General features: G+C 39.7%; 1 protein-coding gene and 1 long non-coding RNA gene across 3 annotated transcripts in view; one reads left to right on the top strand and one right to left on the bottom strand.

Annotated features, from left to right (window-relative positions):
• Window positions 1-27,183, bottom strand: part of ITGA2 (integrin subunit alpha 2) — a 70,750-nt gene that overhangs the window by 3,891 nt on the left and 39,676 nt on the right. Inside the window, exons 11-28 of the mRNA XM_055698612.1 lie at window positions 25,823-25,961; window positions 23,649-23,794; window positions 22,774-22,917; window positions 20,443-20,646; window positions 19,521-19,657; window positions 17,914-18,053; window positions 16,780-16,931; window positions 15,610-15,720; window positions 14,937-15,019; window positions 13,985-14,126; window positions 12,275-12,367; window positions 11,198-11,274; window positions 11,019-11,102; window positions 7,699-7,801; window positions 6,769-6,879; window positions 6,142-6,246; window positions 5,702-5,815; window positions 3,353-3,442 (exon numbers count right to left, since the gene is read on the bottom strand). Coding sequence (XP_055554587.1) covers window positions 3,353-3,442; window positions 5,702-5,815; window positions 6,142-6,246; window positions 6,769-6,879; window positions 7,699-7,801; window positions 11,019-11,102; window positions 11,198-11,274; window positions 12,275-12,367; window positions 13,985-14,126; window positions 14,937-15,019; window positions 15,610-15,720; window positions 16,780-16,931; window positions 17,914-18,053; window positions 19,521-19,657; window positions 20,443-20,646; window positions 22,774-22,917; window positions 23,649-23,794; window positions 25,823-25,961 — 2,175 coding nt within the window. The remainder of the gene's footprint in view (window positions 1-3,352; window positions 3,443-5,701; window positions 5,816-6,141; window positions 6,247-6,768; window positions 6,880-7,698; window positions 7,802-11,018; window positions 11,103-11,197; window positions 11,275-12,274; window positions 12,368-13,984; window positions 14,127-14,936; window positions 15,020-15,609; window positions 15,721-16,779; window positions 16,932-17,913; window positions 18,054-19,520; window positions 19,658-20,442; window positions 20,647-22,773; window positions 22,918-23,648; window positions 23,795-25,822; window positions 25,962-27,183) is intronic.
• LOC129734693 (uncharacterized) lies at window positions 60-13,976 on the top strand. 2 transcript variants are annotated; one of them, XR_008730182.1, is made up of 4 exons: window positions 60-663; window positions 3,026-3,138; window positions 4,018-4,308; window positions 13,287-13,976. It is a non-coding gene; the product is annotated as an uncharacterized LOC129734693 (long non-coding RNA). The 2 variants fall into 2 exon arrangements; XR_008730181.1 differs by lacking the exon at window positions 13,287-13,976 and having other exon boundaries at window positions 4,018-4,322.

Here is a 27,183-nt window from a genome sequence, read left to right as displayed (position 1 = left end):
AAAGTAGGATTTGTAAATTAAATACTTCACTAATCAAGCATAGCTGGACTGCATACGTTGCAGGATCCAGGCACCAGGCAATTACAGCCCTTTCACTGGTCTCCACAGGTACGTGGTTGCACCACGTCACGTGGCAGTGCCAGTTAAGGATTAGGGGCCCTCATCACTCTTGGCCATACACAACAGGCACAGAAGCAATCTCTTTGCAGCTTTCTGCCTCTCCAGTAACAGGAGTTCTTTCAGAGTTGTTCCCATAGTGCATGGACATACTACCACTAGGTAAATCAGACATGCTTATATGCAGGCAGGGAATAGCCTGGTGTAGAGCCCCATCTGCTCAAAACAGACTTCTGCTGTTATCAGCCGGAGAACTTCCAGCCAAGCACTGTCAGGGCCTGTTATCTGTGGTGGGCAGCCGTAGGAGGCAATACTAATCACGGAGGCCAGACACCATCATGCTCTCACTGCGTCTGCTGAAATTTCTCCCTTCCCGCTGGGCAGGTACTTCTGTCTCCTTTGCCTGCTGTTCCTTCTGGGAAACCACTAAGAAATGGTTAGATCTTCCCACATTAGTCTGTGTTCTCCTGAGTCAACTCCATGAATTTACTCTAAGATGTATGGGTCAAACAGGAGTGTTTCTAGCACACCTACACTTCCTAAATGGTAAGCAAGAAATACCATAGAGCTCCCAGAACAACATATGGTGTCTGGAAGTTAGTATTCAGGTGATACCCTGTCTAGGTGGATTGAGTAGACCAATTATATAGTTACATATAACACAGTTGCTCAGGGAGACATTGCTGTAAAATTTATGAACTGTCAAATCTTTGGATTTTATCTTGGAACAATATGCATTTAACATGAAGGAAGTCATGCTGGTTTACTTTCTCAGGGTTGCTTGCTCGGTGTATTTGGTGTAATTTAATCTTAAACTTTCTGGGAAACTTGCATTGGACTGACACGTCAGTGATTTAAGTCATTTCTGCTGGAAGGCTGCGATGTTGCGCTAGGCGTGGCTATGTGTATTCATTTTACTGAGGCAGGATGGCTTTGTGTATTTTCTAACCAAACGGCCATAATGATGATTATAGCAGGTTAACATTCTGTCCTCCAGCTGGCAGTTCTTTCCAACTTGGAAAAAATCTGAAAGCTTTGACGCAAAGATACCTAAGCAGCTTCCCCACATAGCATCACAAGGCAGTATTAGTTCATTTGGCTACACAGCAACCAAGCTTATCCAAACTAAAAACTATAAAAACCATATGTATATGCAGTTTGCCTAGTAATGCTTTCTCCATTAGATTAACAGTGAAGTGGCGCTGTTGTAGAGGTAAATCAATGCCCAAGAACAAATATCTTCCCTAAAGTCAAACTGTAGTCAGTAAGACACCATGTCTGGGATTCGCCTCATCTAGTGTTACACCTACAATATGGTTCCTCGGCTTCCAACGGAGAAGGATAGGCTCTTATAGGGCCCAATTCACCCTACTTGTTTCAGGATCATCTTTAAGATGACATGAATTGTGTCTCAGAAACACCTATTCTTTCTATGGGTTTGGGTTTTACAGAAGGGCTAACTCTGATGTGGATGACTAATGTAGATATGAATCCTGCCACCGTCATCTAAAATAACAGGGTAAGTAGGGAAATAAATGCAGATTGCTTCTGCACTGTCCTTTTCCCAAAGAAGTATGAAGGCGAAGACTGGATATCACTCCTGACCTGTCAAGAAGTATATGCAGTACTGGGTACTGACTCCATCACTGAAGCGTCAAAGCAAACCGTCTGCCCTAGGGAGAGTGTACTTCTACCTTTTCCATGACCTCACAGGGCAAGAGGCTATCGAGTAAGGATCAGGCCGTAAGACTCACCAAAAACCACTGTTTCTCAGGAGCCCTGTGGATAGCTTTCAGGGTCTGTTCAGCCACTGCCTCACAGTTGTAAAAGTCCTAGCTGCGGCTTTAGTGGCTGGCTGAGGAATTACCCTTTATTTGTCAACTGACTTATCAACGGTCATTTGAATAATTAAATCCTGGTTCTCCTGAAATCTCCACAGAACTGCTGGTAATGTAAATTTGACACTATCATGCTCCAACTGTGGAAAAATGTTCAGTAATACATGGTTTATGAGCTACCCCAAAAGCCTGTGCAATTAATTGCAATATTTGCATTATGTATTAGAGTTTCATGTCCTAGCAGAAGTAATACTGTGCCACAAAGCTGAGGTACTCAGCACACTTCAAATACAGGCATATAATTCTTCTGAAAAACCATGGCATTATTTCCAGAACTACATATATATTCTCTTTGCTTCTACAGGCACTGGAGGTTTCCCTGAATACAAATGGGTTTATTTAGAGGTTCTTCACAAGAAATTGAATGATCCATGAGAAAACAATGACAGAAAATAGTACTGAATTATGATCTTATTTCCACATTGAGACAGATCAATCAATAACTGCTTTCATACATCTTGAACTGAATTTTCCATCGCCTGTGAATGGGCTATGCTACACATTCTCAAGTTTGAGTCCCTTACTACCAAGCCAGCATCTTGGTCTTCAATGGCCCTGGTTATTCTTATGGATAAAAGAGGCTGGTAAATCCTGTAAAAATAAATCTAAACTTAGTATTCCAAATAGAAAAGTGTTCCTCTCTAGACAGGCCAACAGAACAAGGTACCTTTTTATTACAACAGCACCAAGTGCTAATATATTCTTTAAGTGTTTGTATGTTTACATATAGCAGGTGGAAACTTTAGAAGCATTCTATGCTAGCAGAGCGGTGGTTTGGAGACTTTTATTGAGATTACCTGTGTCCACATTGTCCATATGACAGTCACTCCAAATGCAAAAAATACTCCACATTCTTTTAGAAATGAGATTAAGTATATTTGTGGAGACCTGTGCCAAACATCTATCTAGAAACATCACACTAAATACACTTACAGAAGTAAGACTATAAATCTGATTTGCAAAAATGTTTCCCAGAGCTCATTTATCTACAACAATTAATTCCATTGCAGAAAGAGGTGCAAATCTTGATCTTTTCACGAACAGGAAGCTAAATGAATTTCAGAAGCTTCTGACTGAGTTGTGCGGATAGTCTACAAGATACTTGAGATCTACAGATTCTAATGTAAGTTGGGTTTATATAGCAGTTGGCTGAAAAGAAAACATTTTATTAACTTAAGGAAGGCTGTATATAACCAAAAGGATATATTAGTTCAACATAACTGTCATCAGAGTTTGTAATTTGCTGTGTACTCCTGGAGACATTGAAAATTAAATATTATCACTTTAACACAGTAAAATATAGAGAAGTTGAAAAAATATACTTATCTATCACTTACAGTTAGAGTATTCTCCCCAATTATAAATAACTCAGGGTTATGTGTTTCAATTTTTGCCTCTGCAGAGAGTTGTAATATCTGGAAAGTTGACTGAAAGAGATTAAGAAAAACCTGTAAACAGATCGATCAGAATGCAGCTATTCTAAAAGAATTCTTTTGCTTTAAAATGTAGACTTCAGAAACTGAAAAAAATCACAGTATTAAGAAAATTAAAATGACCTTTTTATTTTTATTTATATTTATTTATGCAAGTGAACATGTCTATGAAAGTAATGGTGTATCAGTATTCCAAACTTACTTTTGCTGTTCTTATTAGCAATGAAAATAGAAAGCTGGGTTGTTGTTTTTTTATTTAATATAAAGTTAAAGCAAAACAGGAATTTTATATATATATATATCCATTTTTATAGTTATTGCATAGCTGTCATTGCTGCTAGCAGAGAAGAGATTGGGGGTGGATGTAACAGTGAGAAAGGGAGAAACAGCTCAGCAACAAAAGACAGATGGGGCTATATCTCTTGCCTTTGAAAGAAATGGAAATTGGATGTCCTTTCCCTCTCCCCCCACCTCCCAATTCTATCCAATACTTCCGCCTTTCCCCATTTATTTTTTCCTATCACTATCTGTTCCTCTCCACTGCTCAAATTCTAACATCACTCCCTCAGCTTAAACAGAGAAGAAGACAAAAATCTTAAGCCAATTCCCATTTGAAAAGGGACCCTGTGCCAGATCCCACTTCCCTCTGTGTGTGTGTCAACGGGAGAGGAGCATGGCTGCAAAGACACTGCAGCTTGCCGCTGCTCTTCTCCCAGCAGGCATGGAGAGCCCCATTTCCTACAGCACCACCGAGAGCAGCCTCAGGTTCGTGGCAGCACGGAGGCACTTGCCACCTGTGCCAAATGCAACGCCTGCTCCGTCATGTTGCCTTCTCAGCCTTTCCTCTGTGGTAGTGGCAGGTAAAGTGGGGAATGTGAGCAACTGTGGGTCTGCAGCCAACACATACCAAATTGACTGTCCCTGCAGCTTGCAGTTATTGCACAGTTGCACTCTGGCCATCTGCCCAAGTGGTCTGTCCTGTGCTCCTAGATGTTCAGAAACCTGCCTGGGTTCAAAAGCACCTTGTTAACTCCTAAACTCATCCTTCTTTGCTTTGCTTAGCAGGTACCAGCAAGCCTGCTACCCCTTTCTTGGACGATGATCAATTGCCACTGAATAAAAAGGCTGATTATGTGCATTATCAAGTGCTTGCAAGATTATTTGCACTCACCATTGACAAACAAATAGAAAATAACAAAATGGGAGATGGGAGGAAAACTGTGGCATGCGATCTTTCCTTCCCATCACCCAGTGGTAAACAAAGTATTTCCACTCACTTTCTTGCAAGGGTAGCAACCTTTTGTTTAGGTCTCCACCTTCTGCCTACCTGACAGCACCAGCAAGTGGTCTTGACCCAGCTGGTTTGAAAAATGGAATCTTTAAAGCCAGACAGATGCTTTCCTTCACGCACTTGCATAAGTATATTACATTATCAACCTGACCTTTTCCTAGTAAAGGCTGAACACTAAAGCTGACAGCAGCCCTGCTGTTAAATGTCAATACCTGCCATAAGACTTGCCAGAGAAACTAAGTAAACTGCGTCATGTTCCTGACGCTCCAGGCAAACCCAGGACACCAAGGCAGTTTGGTTGGTTGCCTAGCTAAGAAGCAAACATGGTCTCATATCTGGTAATTCATGATGAATTATATCCTGGAGGACACATGGTGATTTAAAATGGGAAAGTCAAGACATTACTGATAGATATTTTTAAGCATCCTGTAGGTCTTTAAGCAAGGACTCTTTCCTTGACACAAACTCTAATAAAAACAAGAAATCAATTAAAAAAAAATTTCCACACCTTTTCTAACAAATATAACTGGCAGTTTCATATTTTGATGTGACTTAAAATTATCACTATGTAGACTGTAATGTTGAAAAGCTAAAAGCAACATTATTTTCCAGGCTATGACGATACTGTAATCTGCTGTCCTATGTTGAGTTTTGTGGAAATTGTAGCTCCCCTTGAATTAATTTAACAGATGCAGAAAATGTTTTTTTTTTTTTTCAGCTGTGAAGACTGCATTATCACAGCATTTTCTTAGATGTTGTGCTGGACTGGAACTTACTGGCTCCATTATGCAGCCTCACTGCTTATTAGATGCCACTTTTGATTTAGAAAAACACACACAACAATGTAAAGTAAAGGAAGGTACTTCTAGACTGAAATGTCACTTTACGGAAGTCTGAAAAATATCAGGAGTTAGGAAATATTTGAGTGTGGGATCCTTCATGAAGATGCAGCTGATACTCACTGCAGCAAAGGTTCCGTTCCAGATTCGGGTGGACACATTCACGAAGTACTCTCCCTTCAGCATAATGTCTTCCAGTTTGCATGCAATAGTACTGCACTTCACATTCTTACAGTTCTTCCAGGGGAAACAGCAAGGAGAGGCAAAAGCACACATTAAAAACAAATTCAAAAAATGTTCTTTTGACATCCAAATTTTTTGCCCTTGCCCTTGCCATTCTGTACATTTACAAATTAAATGCATGCAGGCTGTGAAGTACATGCATCTCTTCGTCTATCTAAGGCAGATGCAGTATGGGTAAGAACATCCATAGGCTGCACTCCTGCACTGTGAATGAGGAGAGCCACCCCCAACACAGCTGTCCCCACAGGTACAGCAGCGGGCTTGTAAGGATCAGCTCTGCACCCCTGTCCTGTAGTACTGCAGCCCTGAGTCTTACTCACCAGTTCTCTGGAAGCTCTGAAGTTCTCTTTCGTGAAAGATGCAGAATAAGGTCTTTTCCCTATTTGCAGTGGATTTATCTGAGCCTGACAAGTAACACCTCTGGCCTAGGAAAGATGGCAGGAATGAAACTGGATGACATCACATCATACTCAGGAGTTCATAGTCATCAAAACAATACATATTTCTGGGATGAGATGGTGGCTGTGAAAGGCTAGATTGTGAATTATACAACACTGGATACTTAGGAAACTAAGAGACTGTATGTAGTTTTGGTCAGAATTAAACAGGTCTTATGGTATTTTTTCCACTTAAACTGACCTGAAGGTTTTGCCCCAGTCTAAAAATTCCGTTTTTAATGTAACCTTCACAGGAACTTGGAGAAGGACCTAGCTGAAGAGTTCCAGAGTCATATGAAAAGTCAGTTGTGGACTGTAAAGACAAGCCACCACATCTACCAAGTAATAGACTAGTGTACTGCCGACACTGTGGTCCTCCCCCTTCTCTTTATGAGGAAGGGACAAGGGGAAAGGGCATAGATTCTCTGAATCCGAGCCATGAGGGAAATTATTATTTATGGTACTGATAAAACCCCACAACACAGCAGTTTAGGTAATTCAGTTCTTTACCTGAGCCGTGGTGACTGCAGTTATGTACATCAGTGGGTTGCCTTTGCTGGTCAGTTCTGGAAGATAGATTTTTACAGATGCCATCTTTACTGGAATATTCCCTGTTGTTACCTGCAAAGCAAATAACTCACAATTAATTCAGGTAGCTATACTTACATATGCATAAATTACTTGTTATACCAAGAAAATCAGAAATCATGGATGAGTATGGAAGAACTGGACTTCTGCATCAATGTTTTTTGTACCAAGACACTACGGTAGTAATTACATTATACCAATAGTAAAGCAGAAAGTGTACTGTATAACTTCAGGTCCCTGTCTGTTTCCTTAGCAAAGCTCATATTAACTGCATGAAATATGTTTTGAAAAACAAATACTTTGCCACAGCCAATAGGCCTGTTATTGCATCCTTTAGAGTAGCATTTACGGGAATGTAAATGGAACATAATTTAACTTTCTTCCACGTTGCATATTTGGATCTAAGTTTTTCTGAGTTACATAATAAATGCTGTGATCTGGCTAGTTTTTGCATCTGGTTTGAAAGCTTAACCCTTGCCAGACTTCAAGTTTCAAAGTCCAAGCCTGCAAAGACTTGTTTTCCTTTATCAACCTGGCAAAAGACAAATACACTCTGTGAAAAAACAGTCTAAGTTGGCCTGACTTTAATCATTAACTATCTTCTAAATAGGTAAACAGTGCAGGACCAATCCCTCACCTATTCTACTTGTTCAGTAAGTGCAAATTTCATCCTGAACTTCATAAACTGTAACCATTTGTTGCCCAGCTATCTGCAAATTTTTTTTTTATTTGACTGATTCAGAAACATCAAAATCAGTGAAATCAGGAATGTTTTTTCAACTACATTTTGGGAGCAGGCTACAGGAGGAGGTAAGGCAGCTTCTCAAACCAGAATCAGAAACATTTACTAACCTTAACTGAGAAGTTGAACGTGGGGCCAATGTCTTCAGAATTATTCACAGTGGAAGGAATGTTATGACCAGAGTATACTTCATAAAAGTTGATGTTGGCAAGCCTAGTTAACAACCATAAAACAATACATTTCAATTTGGCAGCTGCTTTGAAAACATACATTACTGGATGTGCCTTCATGAAACAGGTCACAGGAAAAATCAGCCACTTGCACTGCTGTTTGAAATCGGTTAGGAAAATACACAGTGTACTGAAGCCCAGAGCTGGAGTAAGCATGTAAAGGCAAGACAGGAAGGCTGCATGAGATGCAGGCTCTGCTCGGCCTCCTGCACCCCAGGGTGTTTCAGTGCCATACTGCAAGCTCCTCGCCCACAACAAACAGCGACTTTCAGCCTTGCAGTGGCCTCCCTCTGCAGAAAGGGCCCCGCAACAGTCCCCCTTTGTGCATCCGTAATAGCAAATACCAACAGACTCTAAGGGAGATTCTGGGCCCTAATGCCACAGACCACAGGCAAGCTTGTTGCCACACTGCCTGGGTGTGGAAATGCACACAGCACCCTGCTTCTGTGCATGGTACATATCACATAGCCCTTGGTCTCCCCTGGGCCACTTTCTTTGGTATTTGGTTTCAAAATTCAGGATTTCCCAAGTAACACAAGGTGGTCACAGCCCACATGGAAGGATGTGGTGCAAGGGCCTGTGGATACTTGAGGGGCTCAGCCAGCTGGGACCCTGCTCAAAGGCAATGAAAACATCCCTGTGTATATCCATGTGCTTGCTACCTGTGAGCATCTCTGCTGAACTGTCCCAGAACTGTGTCTGCCCTTCATTGTTAGCTTTCATTAGGGGGCTAATTTGAGCAGTGAAAAAGCAAGCTGGGGAGTGAGTTTACAAAAAGCAGGGGCTATCATGATTCCTGCATCAGCTCTTCTGGCAGCACCAGGTGCAAATCTGTCCTCTACCATTGGCACTATCCCTATTTAATTTGGGTAATATTTGTGCATGAAATCCCAAATTGATACGTGTGCAGTCTCACAGAGGTGCCTTCTGATTAGTTGTGCTCCTCCATGCTGCATCGTGGATCCTGTTCAAGCCACTATACTTCCTCCCATGGGCCCTTTCCTTGAACAGCCTCCTCACAAGGACCCCTAGGAAAAACCATGTGAAGCATTTCCTGCTTCCTTATTGCTCAAATCTCCAGTCCTTCCACGATGCTGTATAAGCTTCCTTGTCCTTGCAGGAATTACTGGTAAGAATGATTCCCACCTCTTCCAGAAACTCCTATTAGGAGGTTTTCCCTAGAAAGACTTCATTTCAGGAAGACAACGCTTTTTTTCACTTTTTTAAGAGGTTGCTCCTTCACTGTATTACCTGCCTCAGGAAGGAACTGTCTGCAGATAGATACTTCCTAAGTGGAAGGCTGTAAAAATGAGCTAACTCCAAGAGAAGCATTTAAAATTGTACCTTGGTTTAATGTGTACTTCCTTTAGTTTTTTTTAAATTGATTCATCTCCAAGGACTACTAATCTTTTTCTGGCAGCAGGGATTCCTTCATGCCTTGACTTGCACATGAGATTGCGTTTTCTCACACTCATGAGATACACCTGAATTCAAACCCCTGTTTTCCCTTGAGTAACTCTTTTATAGACTTCATGCCTGGCCTTTTCTGAAGCCTTGAGCTTCTGTTCATGTTTCTCAGCTCATTAAATTTTCTGATTTAAGTCTGCACCATCCCCTAGGATCCTCGGAGGCTGCTTAAGTTGCTGTGTTAGTGATGTTCTGTAGTCTCTGTGCTGTTACTAACTTTAGTAACACTCTCGAAGCCTCATGCAACTTTCTCAGGGAGCTGAAAGAACTCGCATCGCTAACTCAAACACTTCTCTGCAACTAAAATAATCTCCATGACTCCAGAATCGAAGCACCTAGCTGTGGTGAATGCAGAGTCTCCAAATATTCTGAAACTGCTGCTGCAAAGCAGGTTATTAAACTAATCTGTACTATGGACCCTATTCCATGGCTCAGGTCATCTTTTGCAGCCAACAGTTCTTGTAGTTATGGTGATCTTTGAATATTCATTTCCTGAATTCATTGTTGCAGTGCATTTTAAAGCAGCTTCCTCTTTTTCAAATTTCTGTCATTATTTGAGTAATTACTACTTATTTTCTATAAGTTTAAATTTACAAATTTTGGAATGCCTCAGGATGCAAAAGCATTTTAACACCAAGAACTGGTGACCCAGTGCATCATCTATATGTGCATCATCTATCATGACGATATGTAGTTTATCCTAGAAACTGAGTAATTGGGAAAGATAAACAGATCTTTTTTGTGATGAAAAAATAACATACCCTATCTTGATCTGAGAGTCAAACCAGTGTATTTTTGTTTCAGTTTTAATTTCAGTTAAACCGTGACTGTGATCTTTCTGGTTTGGAACAGCAACAATTACTGTTTCAATGCATCCCAATCACCAGGAGTTTCCAGGGCTGAAGAAAAGGGGCTTCAAGGGATTAGTCTTAAAGGGATGGGGTTTTTTGTCTCTCTCCCACTGCCCACCAGCTCGCTCTCCTTACAAACTGCCCTTCCCAGGGTAAAGGATCCCTCTTGCAACAGCCCTTCCGCAGGGAGGGGAAGGGGCTGACACTAGGACACGGAAGGGGTAGGTGTGAGCTGGAGTCTCTGGGCAGGCACATGGGAAAGTGGGATGTGCCACTCCTGATGCCAACACAGCTGCAGCGAAGGGCAATCTGCCATGTGCCGCCTCAGGTTTTAGTTCAAATCGTTATCTCAAACAGCAAACAAGTGTTTATATTTTTCTCATAAGTTCAGCAGATATGTCCATAATTTCTTTTTTTCTTCACCCCTCCCTCCTCCGTCTTTTGCCTAGAGTTTGAGCTGGGACTTTTTTTTCTTTCTGCTGTTGTTCTTTTGTTTAGTTTTGATCACTTTAACTCCAGATTTGATCCAATGTCACTACACTTGAGCCCAGAGGCCCAACCCTATTATATAGTATATACTCATTTTATTATCAAAACCACCAGCGCTGTTTGGTTTTTATACCACTTCCATTCACATAAGCATCTGTAACAATTATGCAGAGGCAGACACAGATCCATAATTTCTTACTACACATTCCATAATTTTTTACATGTAAAATTATTGGAAAAACGTAAAGTTCTGCTGGTGTTGATAAGGTGGAAATTTCTTAGAACTTCCAAAATGAAAACAAAGTTTCATTGTCTTCTCAGTGGCCTTTCAAGAGTGTTGCTATATTCAAATGCCTTGGCAAAATGACAGTGACTCTGCATTATTCAGCATACCTTGTGAAGTGAATTTCTGCATCATATCGCAAAGGAATTGACAAGATAACCTGGTTGTCCGATTCTTGCTCTTCCTTACTTTCACTGTCACCGAAACACATTTAAGTCAGGTGTTATATTATTTGATACAAATAAGGTATTAATAACTAACTTGCTTTCATACGGTTATATACTTTTACCTCAATGCGTGAAAACGTAGAACTGCTACATTCTGAAGATTTTTCAGGTTAAAATCGAAACTAATATCAAAGGATACCTAAAGAAGAGACAAGGAACACAGAGCAAATGAGTTGATGGTGCAACATCCAAACAAATCCTCAACAGCAACATAATCATTTGTGCATGCAACAATGTAGACTTGCCCTCTGCTTCTGAATTCTTCATCAGTTTCTGTGTAACATTTCAGTAATTTTTAACACTCCAGAATTGCTTTGTTCTCACTTTCCCCTACAAACTGGCATTGTTACATAAACAGGGACTATTTGCATTTTTAGATTATGTATAACTAGCTACAAGCTGCAACAAAAGGTGTCCAGGATTGCTTCAATTACATGCTTTGAAACACTAGCACTAACGCAAGCCCTGCATTCACTCTATTCACTCCAACAGGTCCACTAAAGGCCATTAAAAATTCAGAACAAACTTAACTTTTTATATGTAATTAGGGTTTTTTTTATTTTGCTCCCCCAGTCACAGAACCCCTGTTTCTATTCTTTCTAGCAAGTTTGTTATTGCTGCAGTTGATTGTGTTAGAAACCTTGAGGAGTAAGATATTAAATTCCATAAAAACATGGATATCCTGAGATTTATGGTATATATGTGAAAAAAGATAACTGACCTATCCTAGGGTTGTGTGGGCCACCCATCTTATCTCAGGACAATACTGGTTTCTTGGAGAGATGAGATGCACAGAGCAGGAGAGAGAGCTACCCCAGGTTCATACAGCAGGAGGGGTCTGACAGGAGGCTGTGGATGAAGCTCTCTTCTTCTGCCCCTAGCCCTCACCCTCTAGGAGTTACAAAGCTACAGCATTGTTTGAAAGACACAGGAGGGATAAATGTGCTTCAAGATCTTTTTTTTTCTTTAATCTGGCCGGGAGTTGCAGAAGTTTAGCCCTTAGTTTCCTTCTTCTAATGCCTCTGAAACCCAAAGGGAAATTAACTTGCCAAATTTAAGAAATCTTCACCAGCAGTAAATGCAGATTTGGGTGGAAACAACAACAAAAAATCAAGGTTATTTAAATACACTAGCTGTACCTGTTGTCCTGTCCTGAAAACAGGATAGCTTATTTGACAAATGACTGTACTTTGTGTTGTTCCTGTCTGACATGAGACTTCAGTCCCATCACTCTGCAGAGGAAACAGACAGAAAAGTCACGTTAGAATCATGTTTTGATAAAGCACAGAGGAAGTTCCCAGTCTGTATCTTCACCAGGACACACATTAGTTCATATAGGTGTTATCGCAATAATTCTTAGAGATGCAGCAGAGGGGTAGCAGGGCTAGCAGAGAGGCAGGGAGGTGGGACAAGGACCAGTCCCATGCGATTTCTGGTGATCTGTAATGATCTTAGAATTTGTGCTGGACTTGGAAGAAGGAATACAGGCTGGAGAATACAGGTCAACTTCAACATTAACTCCTACAGGGCTTTTTTTACAGCATTTTTACTGAATTTTTGCAGACATATTTACACAACCTGAGAGCTAGTTATGTACTCTCACTGTATAAGTTAGGGTGCAGAGAGGAACTCTACTATACTTTTTGTAGGGAAATCTTCAATACGTAAGAGTTCATTTACTACTTTGCAGAATATTTAGCATGTCATCACCCTACATCAAAGACAAAGTTGTTGATCATAGCCAATTATCATCACTTTGCAAAGAATTAATTAAAATGTACTGTCTTTTGTTACAAGCAGCCCTAGCAGGCATTTACCATTCATGAATTATGCTACAATCCCCACCCCAAAACAACACACATACATTCTCAACTTATGCTTTTCTTCCTGCTTTGAAGCAGGCATATTTTTGGTCAAACGCTTCACTTGCAGGCTGAAATACTTCTAAGCAAATTGGCTTTTGAAGCTAAAGAAAATCCTAGTTCCGGTGTGGTCTTTTGGCATGAATGGAATGAGCAATTTTGCTGCACAACAGGATGGGGAGGTAGACGTGCACCCTGAACGCTGTGTGGAGTACTTCTGCCAGTTGATTGTTCAGGAAAATGCTACTCTCGGGCAGTGATAAATGTTCCTATCCTCCTTTCCTTTCAGTCTAGGGATTGCTCTGGATTTCACCCCTAGAAGTATCATGCACCTCTCCAGTAGCAGCCTGACCACACAAGCCAAGCACTGAAGCCTGGATTTCATCCTCCATTAATTGTTTGGGAGCAACACTTGATTATATATTCACTGCATTCCCCAAAACAATGTGTATAATTCCTTTCTTTTCGCTTTTCTAAGACCAAATTCATTAGAAGAAGAGCTTCTGGTATAGCAATCATTTCAGTCTGATTAACTGTCTTGCTGGAACACATGGCCTTGGCACTAACACTATTTGTAGATCCAAAGTCTGTACTTTAAGGGCACATCATCGATGCTACATGCTTGATTTATCAAATACAGATTCCCTGTGGCACAGCAACTGCATTCAGGCATGTTGTTGGGAGTCAAGATGATGTGGGTGCCAAGGCCCAGAGTGAGGAAAAGATGACTGAAATACTGAGGTGAGGTCAAACTCAACAGGTAGCCAACTTTTATGCTGAGTTGGAAGTGTCTCTCCTTGACCTAAATAAACTGATATGCTGAAGGGAATAATTCTGGTATCCAAGAAAATAAATTGGGGGGAGAGAAGTTTGCACACACATTCTTTCCTGGGATAGGCACCACTAGAAAGAAAAAAAAAATAATTTATTTGAGAAACTAAAAAATCAGTGGCATTAACAGAAACAGTGAGGTTGGGTATCACGTACCGGTAAAGATGATGAAGCGAAAAACAAGTTGTCTGAAAATGTAGCCTGGATTCTGGTGTTATATGCATTTTCCTTTTTATTTCTCAATTTCACGTTGAACGTTAGTCTTCTGTTTTTGCTGCTGACAACAAACTGCTGTTTGCTGTTGGAAAATAAAAGTCCATTGTTGTAAACAGAGGTCCTACAACAGCTGTGGATTGTGAAAATGCGTTGCCTGTAGCCAACAACAAATAACAAGCACAGCAAGACATTTCCTCCATTCTACACACTTAAATGCTGTGCTTTCTAAACCCGTTGACATAAGAAAGTTTGTGATGGTGTTTCTTAAAACCAAATGGAATTAGTGTCTTCTCAAAGTGCAGGACCTTGATTATGTATGGTCAAAGTCACTTTGGTAAATTTTCAAGGGCTCTACCCTGGTGGGAAGGTGGGCAGAGAGTAGGCAGCAGACCCAGATGGCAGCTCCAGGAAGAAGCAGCCCTGTCTCTCTGCATACCGTATGCATGTATCTGCATATGGACTTGGAATATGCGCTGCCTGAATGGTTGACCTCAGCTTCCCAGTGGCACAGCCTCCTGCTGGAATGTCACTACAGGAGGGACCAAAATGGTTGCTGCAGCTCCTGCTGCTCTCCCAGTGTGCTCCCTTTCCTAACAGCAGCCAGCCACAATTCTTCTGAATGCTCACTGGGTCCTTATCCCTAAGTTACCAAAACTTGGGTTTGTCTAAGCTGACAAGAGTCTTACTTCTGTATCTGTGTTCCTATCACACCAGTTTTTCATTGCTTAGTTATTTAGACAGAAACGCTGGGGTTTTTTTACCCCTGCTATTTCTAAGTAGATGTTGAACTAGAAAAGCGTTCTCACCCAGAAACTCACCCAAAGCCTACAGACAAACCAACTGGTGAAAACTTAACACCCAACCCCAACTATTCCACTGATTCAGCTCTTACCCATCATCTGCCTTCTGCTGAACATTCAGAACAAGGTTACAGATACAAAGTTCATCTTCACCACAGTCTTTAATAAAAGGAATCTACAAAAATCAAAAACATTTCCTGAATGACAAAGCTCAACTTAAAAATTACGTACAGACACTAGAGTGCAAACACTTTTGAGGTGAAGCATGCTCTTGGTTTGCAGATCCTCTGAAGGCCATTAAAAACTCTGACACATGAACAAGTTAACACTGAGTTACATGTTACTACATGTCAATTGATCCATAAGAACAGTGCAAGCAGGTTAAGGTTAACCCACAATAAATGTGATATAATCAAAGTGTTCAATCTCTCTCTTATGTACTCTTTTATTGTAGGATAAAGTAAAATAGTTAATCTTTTCTATCACCTGGAAGTTCACATCAACCAGCATGTTTGTTATGCTACTGTGGCTGATGTACATGTGTGTGAGCAAGCCCATGCAATATAGATGTTTAACTAAAAGGAACAAAACTTAAACATAAACTTAAGATATACTTTAAAAGGTATAAAGGGAAACAGAAGACACCTCTGCAGGTGTCTGCTTTCAGCACAGTGACTTAACTAGAACATTAGTGTTTGTGGGGCCCACACATTAAGGACATGTGTATAGCCATGCATTTTTTGATAGTTAAGTCTGCATACTTACACTGTAGGCCACAGCTGCTGGAGAATATATATCAAGGACAGGGCTGGAGCCAGGATTTGCAAGGCCAATGTCAATGCGCAAACTAAGTGAATTCACTGCATCTGAAGGTTCCTGTAAAACACATGTTTCTGATGATAGCTCAAAGCACAGCTGACAGGGCAAAACTGGTAATTCTATTGTAAATTGAAAACGCATAGTAAAAGCATACTTGCTCTAAACAAGAACAAGTAACAGTACAAAGCTTCATTTCTTGACCAAAATAATTTTGTGAGATTGCCTAGTGTGGGCTCCTCTTACTAAACAGCTTTTAGTGCCATTTCCATGATAAAACTGATTTTCTTAGGATTCCTGGAGACTCTGTTCATCACAGTCACTTCTGGTACTAAGGAACATACAAATTCTCTGCAGCTGCAGAAGCTGGTCCTCAAAAGCCACCACCAGGTATCTTTCATTCTCACCTGGCTGCAGAAGTCAAATTCCTAGTCCACTCTGCCTTACCATCACAGAATGCAGCTGGGCCCGAGTGACATTAGAACATAATATACCTCATGTCTCCTCTGTTTCTTAGTACTGGATGAATACTCTTCTAGCCCTGTGGCTCATGGCTCCACAATGGCACTAAATATGATCAAGTCAAAGATACTTGCACAGGAACTGAGGTCCTCTACCTGATCTAGCCTCATGCAGGGGGCTTAAAGCAACTCTCAAGGCTGTGTTTGGTCTTTGGTTCTAGAGAAAGATACTGGAGACTTGCTTATTTTAATTTTTTTCCGAGGTGTATACCTAGGGCTAGCATGTACCAGAAGTCTGCCTGAAAAGTTGTTAGTTTGAGAGAATACATTCGCATGTATGTCTTAGATCTTACAGAAGAACCTACTCAGAGGGAAATTAAAATCTATTGAAACTATGGACTATGGGCTCTGTGTTATGTCAGAGCTGAATTACATAATTAGGAACTGCCTCTTTTATCCTAAAAAGCTGTGCTGAATTTCACAGTTACTAGTTTCTTTGAAATCAGAATATGACTAAGTATTTTTCAGTTGTGGGGGATTTGAGAAAATAAAGCATTTTGAGTGCACCATTCATGGAATTCATCTTACAGACATAAAATTCATCAGCATACTCCTCTGATCATTTTTGTCACATAAGACTGCTTGCAATTGCACTCACCAGTACACTGAAGACATCATGAACACAATTCTCTTCATGACGTACCACAAGATCCCTCTGCATGTACCTTTCATTGTTTTCTTTGAACAATCCTCTAGAAGTCACTCTAGAGGACTGGAGATCTGCATCCAATGTTGCATTGTACTTTATAGCTACAAGAAGAGTAACAGTACATCTTTTGCTGAGTATGACTGCCCATGATCTCATTACTATACTCAACATTACAGAGTGACCAGGCTTTGCAAACCACACTATTTTACTTTTTCCATAGTCTGCTAAACACAGAGCAGTCTCAAAATGAAAAAGTTTTCTCTTGTGTTTTCCAAAGCAGTCAAACATGTTTAAATCCTGATGTAAGTTTTTATCCACAGAGAGAACATTAAATGGCAATCAATCCAGCCTCTACTGCAGATGTCTGAGCCTGCAGCTCAGGCAAGAAGCCAGTCAGCAGGGCCAGGATTATGCTAGATAAAGGGGCCATACAACAATATCCCTGAAGTCTAAAGAGACTATAAAGAATCTGCATCTTCTCTTCAATCACATAATAATTTCTGTCTTCTTCTCTTCATAATATGACTAATATGCTGTGGAAGTTCACCATTATTTTACAGCTTACAATCATGAGTTTCTAAAGGTACTATACACAGCACTGAAGCAGTCCAACTGGTGTTATCAGTGACGTTTAACTAAATAGCTTCATGAGAGTCCAGTGCTGTCTCAGAAGTATTTGGTGCTCTCCTGTCCTCTGAAAAGAAGAGCTTCTCCCCATTGACATCTGTACTGAGCCTATGGATTTTTTTTTTTTTTTCAGAAGAGAGAAGAAAAGTCTGCAGTCTGTTGTTGAAACCAGCAGGTTAAAAAAAAAAATCAGCCTCTCACTAATGAAATTTTCTGGCGTTTGTTGAACAGCAAGGATACAGCTCTCCTTTATCCTGTTAATTCCTTACTTCTTAAAGATTATGGAGCCAGCTGATGAAAGCAGGTCTTAAAAACACATTCTCAAGCACTTAAGTTTTATCCTGAGTCCATCTTTCTTGATATTCAAACTAATACATGTTTAGAATTTCCACTACTCATTTGAATAACGAACTTTTAAAGAAACTAGTATAAGACAAGTCACTGAAATACCCTTACCCACTTGATTATTTCTCTTAGCAGGTCGAAATGTAGCCTGAAAACATATTTTGACAGTTATTTCTGTGTTCTTGTTCAGCAGACTGATTTTCTCAGGTTTAAATGAGGCGATTATAGACACATTTGCAATGCTTTGTGACCTGAAAAATATTTTTAAAAAGTTACATGTGATTTTCAAGAGCACTGGGTAACATAGCAGCTGTTGTCTACTACTATCTGTTAATGTGACATTGATTTTGTATTTCCCAGTGTAAACATTTTTTAATGGCACCAGTAAAATTATTTTTCTTTGCATAGATGTGAATTTGTTGATACAGCAGTTTTCATTAATAACAATAAATAATTTATCATTTCAAATTAATGGATAATCAATGTCTTTATTCTAATATTCTAATCCTTCCCTTATGATAACAGAAAATGAAGCCTTTTTCCTGTTTTCCCAGTAAGTAACCTTATTCTGCTCCTCTGGGAAGGTAAAGAAGGGTAATTCTTCATTTTAATTAATACCCTTATTTTTCAGAACAACTTTCATGTAATTAAGATTTTGAAGAACAGTTTCAAAGGAACCCTGCATGTAAAAACAAACACTTCAATCAAAAGTGAAACTCATTAATCAGACCAAATGTCAGAATGAAAGAAAGATGAGCATCTTCAGTAATCATAACTAAATAAATGCTGGTACTCCAAGAAGCATAACTTTCTTTAATGAAAATCCCACCAGCACCAGCAGCAGTTCCATTGTGGGTCAATGGTCCAAACTGATCATTCATTTTTAATAATCTTGCTTCATTATGAAATAAGGAGCAATTTAGTAATGTTTTTCTTCTTACAATGGGAAGCCTCAAGTGAGAAGACAAGCAACAGATAGGAAAGCAACTTGTGTTTTAATTTAGCTTCTCAAGCAAGTAGTGGAAAACACATAGTACTTAGGGAGGCAGAAGATTTGGGTTCTGTGAAGCCTTTCTTCTTTATTTTGTGAAAGAACTCAGATTGCTCTGGCAGAGGTAACATAACAGAAGAGATGGGTTTCTGGCCAGAAAGAAGTGCCGACTATCACTGCTCTCTGTTCTTACCCTGCAGGACAACTCTTTCCCCCATATCAGCCTACCAGCCAGTAAAGGTCCCACAGGTTGTGTAGGAAGTGGTTTCATCTGTTTCAGGCTCAGCTATCAGAATGATACTGCAGTTACTGAAGTACAACCTGCTGTTACAAATACTCTCAAATGAGCCCCATTCCCTGCTGCTGCCCCTTCCCTCCAGACCATGTGCCTGCACAGCACAGTGGGCAGGAGTATCTCCAGGCCCTCTCCATCCCTGCCCAGGTCCCTTCCAGTAGACCCCACCACCTGGCTTCCCCCCACATGCCCTGGCTCTGCCCCCAACACTGCCTTGACTTCTGATGGTTTGATGATACATGCTTAAAAGAGGTTTAGTCTAATGCTGTTTTTCAGCTAGCTGTAATAGCAGTGATGAGGCAATAAGTGTGTTAGCTCCGAACACATGGAACAAAAGAGCTTTTTGTTTTGTTTGTTTTGCTGTTTAACTAACTAAGTGCTCAACTTGCATCTGAACCATTAAGTGCTTCCTTTCCAAATGAGTTTACCAACCATAGCAGAACCACATTTCCATCAGCACCAACTGATACATCAGTAATGTCATCGTCATCTAGGTCTCTATGGCCATCTACTGATCTTCCAAAGAATTGGAGCCGTTGTCCAAAAGCAGAATCTGACCCTAAAATTTTCTGGGAAAGAAGAGTTTGGTTACTGAGTTTGCCACAAGTGTACTTAAGTCTGTAGACAGGAGCCTAAACAATAGATTTTCACTGATACTGCCCATATACACAATGTATTGTTTTAAAAAAATGCTTTTATGGATCTTGTCTCAGATGCTTTTAAGCACTTTTTCCTCCCCTGTTGGAGCAGGCAATGGACTAGATTTTTCTGTTTTGGGAGCAGATCAACTACCTAACTGCTGTATATTAGCTAGTACTTACTGGAAACTTTTTCTATCTCACATTGAGCAACTCAATAGGATGCTTAACAAGACTTCTAGCAAATACTTTCTGCAACCAGGAAGTCTGCATGGAAAGTAGCATTAAAATTACCGTTATATTAACATATAGGATAAGCAAAGGCCCTTGAAAGTATTCTCCTTTAATATTCGTAATTTACAGAGCTGGGATTTATCTAATCTTCATCAATATGGGTACAGAATTATTAATATGGAATAATGGGTGTCAAAAAATGTATAGGACTTCATATGCAGGCACCAAAAATTGTAAGAGGCTCAGACAAAGCATCTTGCGAGTCCTTTTCCTCTGTACGCTTCAGTTATAAGCACCACAACATCAACAATGGCACGCTGACAGCTGAAGTAAGAGAGGCACAAAACGTAAAATAAGATATGAGAATAACAGTACGCCTTTAGGAGGATGACATAGTAGCCAATTGGAAGATAGAAAATCCTTCTGTTTTCCTCTAGCATATCCAAAGGCACTGAGTGCAGCATTACACAACAGTTATTTACCTGAGAATATTTGGTACGTATAGTCTTTTGATATCCATTGTAAATGTAAATTGCTCCAGAGTTCTGGTTTTCCAGTGGTGCACCTATTACGACATCGTTAAAGCCATCCAAATCAATGTCTGCAAGCGTTGCGATTGCTGATCCAAAGCGAGCATTTTCTGTACCCTGGGGACCTTCCAAGAGTTCTTGTTGATCCAAAATTCCCTTTAAAAGAGAAAAAAGAAGAAAAAGCAAAAACACAGCTATCATTGCACCAGATTAGACACAGGAGTAGTATCTGTGTGCACTGTTTTTTGTTTCTGTTTTCCAGTACATTCCCCTTGGACTGCTCAACCCTGAATTCCTTCCCCATTGTATTGCCCATTCAGTTTGCATTATGTCTCAGAGTCTTGGCAAGCATTACACAGCAAAATCAAAGCATGCTATGCAAAGCACTAACAGCAAATATGACCATATGTATGAGGCTTAAATGCTCTCACTGTCCTCATCTGACTGTTCTGAAGGTTTCACAATACATTGAAAAATACAGTTTCCAGTTTTAGATTACCAGTTTTTATGCAGAGGGAATGGAAATTATGTAACTGGACATAATTCTTTGAAACAGAAATGGAATTTCCTAACTAAACTAATGCAAAAAACATGTGTCCAAATGCTAAACTCCTGACCTCTCCAGTGCCAATGAAGAAAGACTGAAGATCTTTACAGTTAAATAATCACATTTGCACTAGCTTAAATTCAACTCTCTGGCAAATATCGTTCTCAGTATCACACTGTGCTTAACACTTTAGAAATACCAGCCAAGTTATTTATTAAAAATTACTAGAAAAATATTACTTGCACAACATGGACAAGTTGCACAAATCCAAGTTCTTTAAAAAATAATAAAAGTTTATTCTTTAATTATTCTTAACTTTTAAGTAATTTTAAACCTAACATTTGATGAAGACTAAAAGTTGTAAGGAAAGTCTTCCCATTTATTTGGTTTTCAAAACATGAAAATAAAATCCTACAATTTTTCTTCTCTTCTGTATTTTGTGTCTAATTCCACAGTCACAAAGACCAATGTCAGCTGTCAGCCATACCACTTCCAGCACCTCCATCTATCTTGGAACTGCTTTAGGGTACAGTTTCCTGTTTCTCCAGGATGATCTGACTGTAAGCTGCCACTGAAGAGGACGGTCCTTCCTCTCTATTTATTTGATTGCAATTTACCTAGTAAAAAGGCCATGTTCCGTTTTCCCTGATGGAAGGCAGGTATTAATTTAATTTGCATATCCAGACATCCAATAATTGATTGAGAGACTGTTCAAAAGTGCCAGAGACTTCACGACTGTTAGTACGGACATTCTGAAAACACCTACTACAGGTCTGAGTAAAAAATACAGTCATTCAAGCATCAGACAGATAACTAGCTTCACTGAAGAAAGGAGACAATACGAGTAAAAGCAACCATCCAGTGTCAAAGTCTATGAAACAATGCAGAAAACTGGCAGAAGAGCATTTACTAGAACTGTTTTGGGAATACTGTTGGGTGTTGAACGAGATTTGCCAAAATGAAATGGAAAAAAATTCATTAAGGAAAGCCTTGAGCTAAGTTTTTCAGAGAAATGGTCAACCTTGTATTATATTTGTGTACAGTGCCTAGCACAGTGCCTAAAACCAAGACTGGGGAGCCACCTAGAGCAGCAGGCCCCTGGTCACTAACAGTGCTTAGCTATTAACTTGCCTAGTGACTCCATTTTGGTCTGTTCCAGCTGGCTTATTCCCAGATTACATGCACAAGCAAGTTCTGGGGAAAGTTTGCAGCTGCTCCTGAAAAGCAGAATAGGCGAGATCACACTGGGAAGGGCTCCATCTGCAGTCTTCTAACCAGGCAGGCTTGGCACCATTTACCCCTGCCCTTATGCCACACTCCGGGAAAAGTACAGGCTCCACTTCTGGTTAAAAAAAATCACTTGCAATATTTCTAATACTTTGAAAAAGACACACTAACAGTGACTTAGAGGCCCTGAAGAGATCCAGGGCCAAAGGCTTTTTAGCATGCATGGGGCCCATCTGCTTTGAAAGAAGTTAGCCCTAAGCAATGCTGGTTTGAGTTAGACTGCTGTACCAGTTGCTGCAGGGCCAGGGATTACTTTTCTGATCATTCTCAGATTTAACAGAACAGATACTGCCACTAAGTACTGCTGCAGTTTGGACTGCTTTTTCCTTGGTAAAACTGTAGCCCAGGGCACAAGAGTAAATCCCTCCAGCTGCAAATAAAAGTATCATCACTTATCATAGATGGGAGGCAGGAAGGCAATTCTAGTTTTGCTACAGTGCCACTCTTACCTTTGTGATGGCAAACATGTATACTCTCCCCTCCTCTTTCTTCAGGTCATTCATAAACATTGGTGCACCCACAAGCAGCACATCTGTCACAGAATCCCTGTTAACATCCACTGAACACACTACACTGCCAAAGTAGGAGCCAATCTGAAATCAGTAGTAAGAGAGTCATGTTTGTATGTGGATTTTGTAAAGCTTAATGTTTGAGCACCTGACTCAGAAAACTTACACCTAGAAATAGTCCAATACTAATAAATGAAACTGCCCACTGGAATGAAATTACTACATAATATACTCCACGGTTTGAAGAATCATATCCTTACCATGTCTCCACTGTTTCTGTCCAGTAGCTGCTGCTATGGCTTTTACCACTTGGCAATAAGAATGCAAACAGAAAATAAGCTATGGGAGGTATATTTTTTCACATTAAACAGGGCACATGAAACAATCCAACCCCTGATTTACTGTCAGATTTGTCTTACAAACAGAAAAAATCAAAACTATCTAAACTTACTGCTTTTTTCCCAAATGAAGTAAAAGAGAATGAGCTTCCAAATCTCTCTTTTGGTATTATCTACTTCACAGCTTCTCAGACAGAGTGGAGCTCACTGAGTCTCTCCCAATTAGGAGTGTTGACAGAATGATACATTAAGTGGCTTTGTATATTATCTTTTACCACTAATTGGTTGACTTCCTAAAATACTCTAGGAGTTACAGTTAACCTCATTGAAATAATCTAGTGGTAGAGAAAAGTTCAAGTGGATTCTAAATGCATTGCAAGAAAGAGGAATTTTCGAAACAAATGCTTTTCGATTTACTGCTGTGTTAATAAAAACAGATGCCTGCAAAATCTGCATTCATGACCAAAATATACTTGCCTGCTCGCCTCTCTGGGACTGCACAATTGCGATATTACCATTGCCGTCAACGTCATAAACCACTACTCTGCCAGTATAGTTGGATCTTGGTGCGCCAGCAACAAAATAGATGGAGCTCGGAGTTGAGAGAACAGCAACAGAATAACCTGGGGAGAGAAGCCAACATTTAACATGTGTAAGAGACCATGTCATCAGCTGGTTATCCATAAAGACACTGAGGGTGAGTCAATCTGGTATGTTAGTCGCAGAGAACAATGCTTCCAGACGGCAAGTTAAGTTGTCACACATGCATAAGATTCACTAGTCTTCTGGAGAGAACAATAACATACAAATCAAGTTGAAGCAGGTTTGCAGAATAGCATGGACAATAGTTCCACCTACTCAGTAAAATGTAGACCACAAAAATGCCGTGCTTGTAAAGGAGATAGGAAACAGAGTGCAAAGAGTATCCTTGGAATGAAGAAGTAAGAGAAACGTAAGATGAACATTTGGGGGTAGCCTTCAAACTAGGGAGGAGCACCTAGCTTTTGCAAAGCTTGCAGTGCATTTTCCCACAGCTCACCAAACCACAGCCCAGTGCTTTGGCTGAACAGAACAGGCTATATTAATAGTTTGTCAACTGAAGGGCTTAGGTTGATTGAGCTACTTTGAACATTTTAAACCTCATTCCCATTATTCTAACATTACTTGTTTTCAGGAAACATCTTTTAATACCTGCAAATATTTTAAACACGTATTAGCAATATACATCTAGCATTACTACATATTTTACATTTCTGTGGTTTAATTACAGGAGATTTATTTTAACAAAAGAAAACAAAATCATCCTTTATAAAGACTATAGTTAGACTGAATAACAGAATCCCTGTGACTGGTCAGAATATGCAGGTCTTTAGCAAGCTGCAGGACAACGTGAGGAGCACAGTCTAAAAGGATTATGCCCTGGTCATTATGTATACCAGTCTAATACTTGTGTTTAGACACTGTTTTTCTAGGGAGAGAACATCACTGGAGACTAGAATTTCAACAAGCAACACCAAACCAAGATTTTATTCTGCAAGTTAAGGCCACACACTTCCAACTGATACAGCATACAGCCATTTGAAGTGAGAGGGTACAGTGACAGAGGCCAGTCTAGCAAGCTGTGATGAGTTAGTTGCCCTTTTGTTTGGGCTCCCCCAAGCTGGTCAGAGAGGGCTGGTATGGAGAGTTCTTAGTCTGGGACAGAAGGAGGTAGAAGGGAAATGAAGGAACAGAAAAAGCAGTAGCATTGTTTTCTCCTAAAAGATTAAGGCCAATACTTTAAAAGTGCCTAGTGGAGAAGTGCTGAAAGGAAACGATCCGATCTTTCAGGTCTTATTCTAGAAAAGTGAGGAGTAGAAAGTCTGAAGAGGTCACACATGGAAAATGCTACTGCTTGTTAGGTTATGTTTAGATGTATTTGTTGTGTTGGATGCAAGTAATGCTAAGCCATATGGAAAAGAGCATGCTAATTGCAGAAATAGCATGCATTAAATAACTTCAAAGATAAGAAAGTCATAGGTGCTTTATATACTAGCATTCCTCAGAGATGAATGGCCAGAGCAGGCATGTTGTAGGTTTGCATAAAACATTTCAATGAACAGAGAAGACAAATCAACTGGCTTTAATGGATCACAAAAACATGTATCAGAAAAATATATGTGGGTTATAAATAAGACCTCTGTAAAACTGCAGCAATATTCAAAAAACTATAAAACAAACTGGAAAAGGCCAAGAAAAGAGTGAACACAGATGAAATGATAGAAAGTCAATCAGCTTCTCATCCACATGTAACTGGGGAAGTACATATGACTTCCTGAACTGAACAGGAAACACTGAAACAGAAGGTACCCATAATGATCAGTACAATACATGAAGAAGCCTTTTCAGATCCCATGAATTGTTATGTCTCCTTGACAAAGCCTGACTTTTTTTTCAGCTTACCGCACTGATATGAATAGAATTTTAAAAATACAATAAAGAATTCATTCAATGAACTGTTGACCAGTAAGTAAAATCTTTTTAGATGCAAAATTCTTTTAATATTCTCAAATCAGTTATTAACAGAGTCTGGCTACAGCAGAATTTTCCAAGTTCTTTAGTATCTTGCTAAAGGTTTGATACATTTCCAGATTTGTATTTCAGCCCCTTACCTAGGTAAGAGCTATGATTTCTGTCCTGGAGAATCTTCTCAAACACATGGCTTGGAAAGGTGGTGACTCTGTCTGAAGACTCCTGAACTACTGTTCCACTCCAGTCATAGGCCCCAACAGCACCCAGCAGCAGAATATCCTTTCAAAAACAAAAATCAACATTTCAGAAAAAACTATTTTAGAAAAGGTGTGAATGAAGCTGAAGTCACCATACGTGTCCTACATCACTGTGTTTAAGGCAGTGATGGTACAGTACAATGACTGCAAGCAGTTGACTAGAGCTGCTTATAGTTACCAATTACATGCAGGAATTTACTGACCTATTAAGAGGGATTATCATCCCTCTACTACAAGAGGGTAAGTGACTGCTTTAGCTCCCATGGCACTGCAATTCAAGATCAGATAGGTTTATTTGAACACTGTGATAATTTCCTAAACCTGTCCACCCTGGGGTTTGGCTTGCCCAGTCTATGCTTTTCTGCACTCACGATCTCAGAAATCTGAGGACCACACAATTAAAACTGTAAGAAAAAGCCTAAGCCCCTTTTTTCACAACAAAAGTGTCAATGACAGCACACAAAAGCTGATGGAAAAAGATACAAAATTTCATCTTTTTTTAATTAAGGTGTCCTTGAGAAGACAGGTAAATCTATAATCCAAATTAATATGGCTTATTATATAGAATACTTAATACAGAAATACTTCATCTTAAAGACTGCTACACAGAAAACGAACTTAGTTTAGACTATTCATGTTATTAAAATTCTGTACTGAACTGAGATACCATTATAGAAAAAGGCAATAAAAATAGAATGTGTAATTTTCCTGAAGAACCCCCCAAATCTTTCTTAATTTTTGTCATTTCCTAGCTTCAACTGCTTGGTAAATTAAAACTTCAATTTGTGCAAATACAGAAGACTTTTAAAAAAATATTTCATTCATCTTTAAGGGCTATGAGAAATAACTTCCCTGCATTTTCAGTTGAAAACTCCTTGAGCCACAGTTGAATTTTACAAAAAGGACCTACTGGGTCAAGACAATCTTAAAACCGATCAGCATGAAAAATATATCTGATCTGCTATTCTTTGTAATTTCTAAGTGAAATATGCTTTAAACAAATACTATTAAATTTATAAATATTAGACAAATTCTTTTCAGACTTAATTTACTTGTATCTTGGTGACTGCCTAGAAATATACCAGCTTTTCAATATGGTTTCAATTCTTCGAAGTCATTCAACTGCAAAATACTAACTTAGAGCAATTGAATTTTTCATGCTACGTGAACTCAGAAATACTGAAATCATTGGATTAGAACATCTCAAAATCATTATGTGAAAGAAACTGTTACTCAACTTCACA

The sequence above is a fragment of the Falco cherrug genome, chromosome Z (assembly GCF_023634085.1).
Source record: "Falco cherrug isolate bFalChe1 chromosome Z, bFalChe1.pri, whole genome shotgun sequence".
Classification (NCBI taxonomy): Eukaryota; Metazoa; Chordata; class Aves; order Falconiformes; family Falconidae; genus Falco; species Falco cherrug.
The sequence above is the reverse complement of the archived record's forward strand: the minus strand, read 5'-3'. Positions and strand labels throughout refer to the sequence as shown.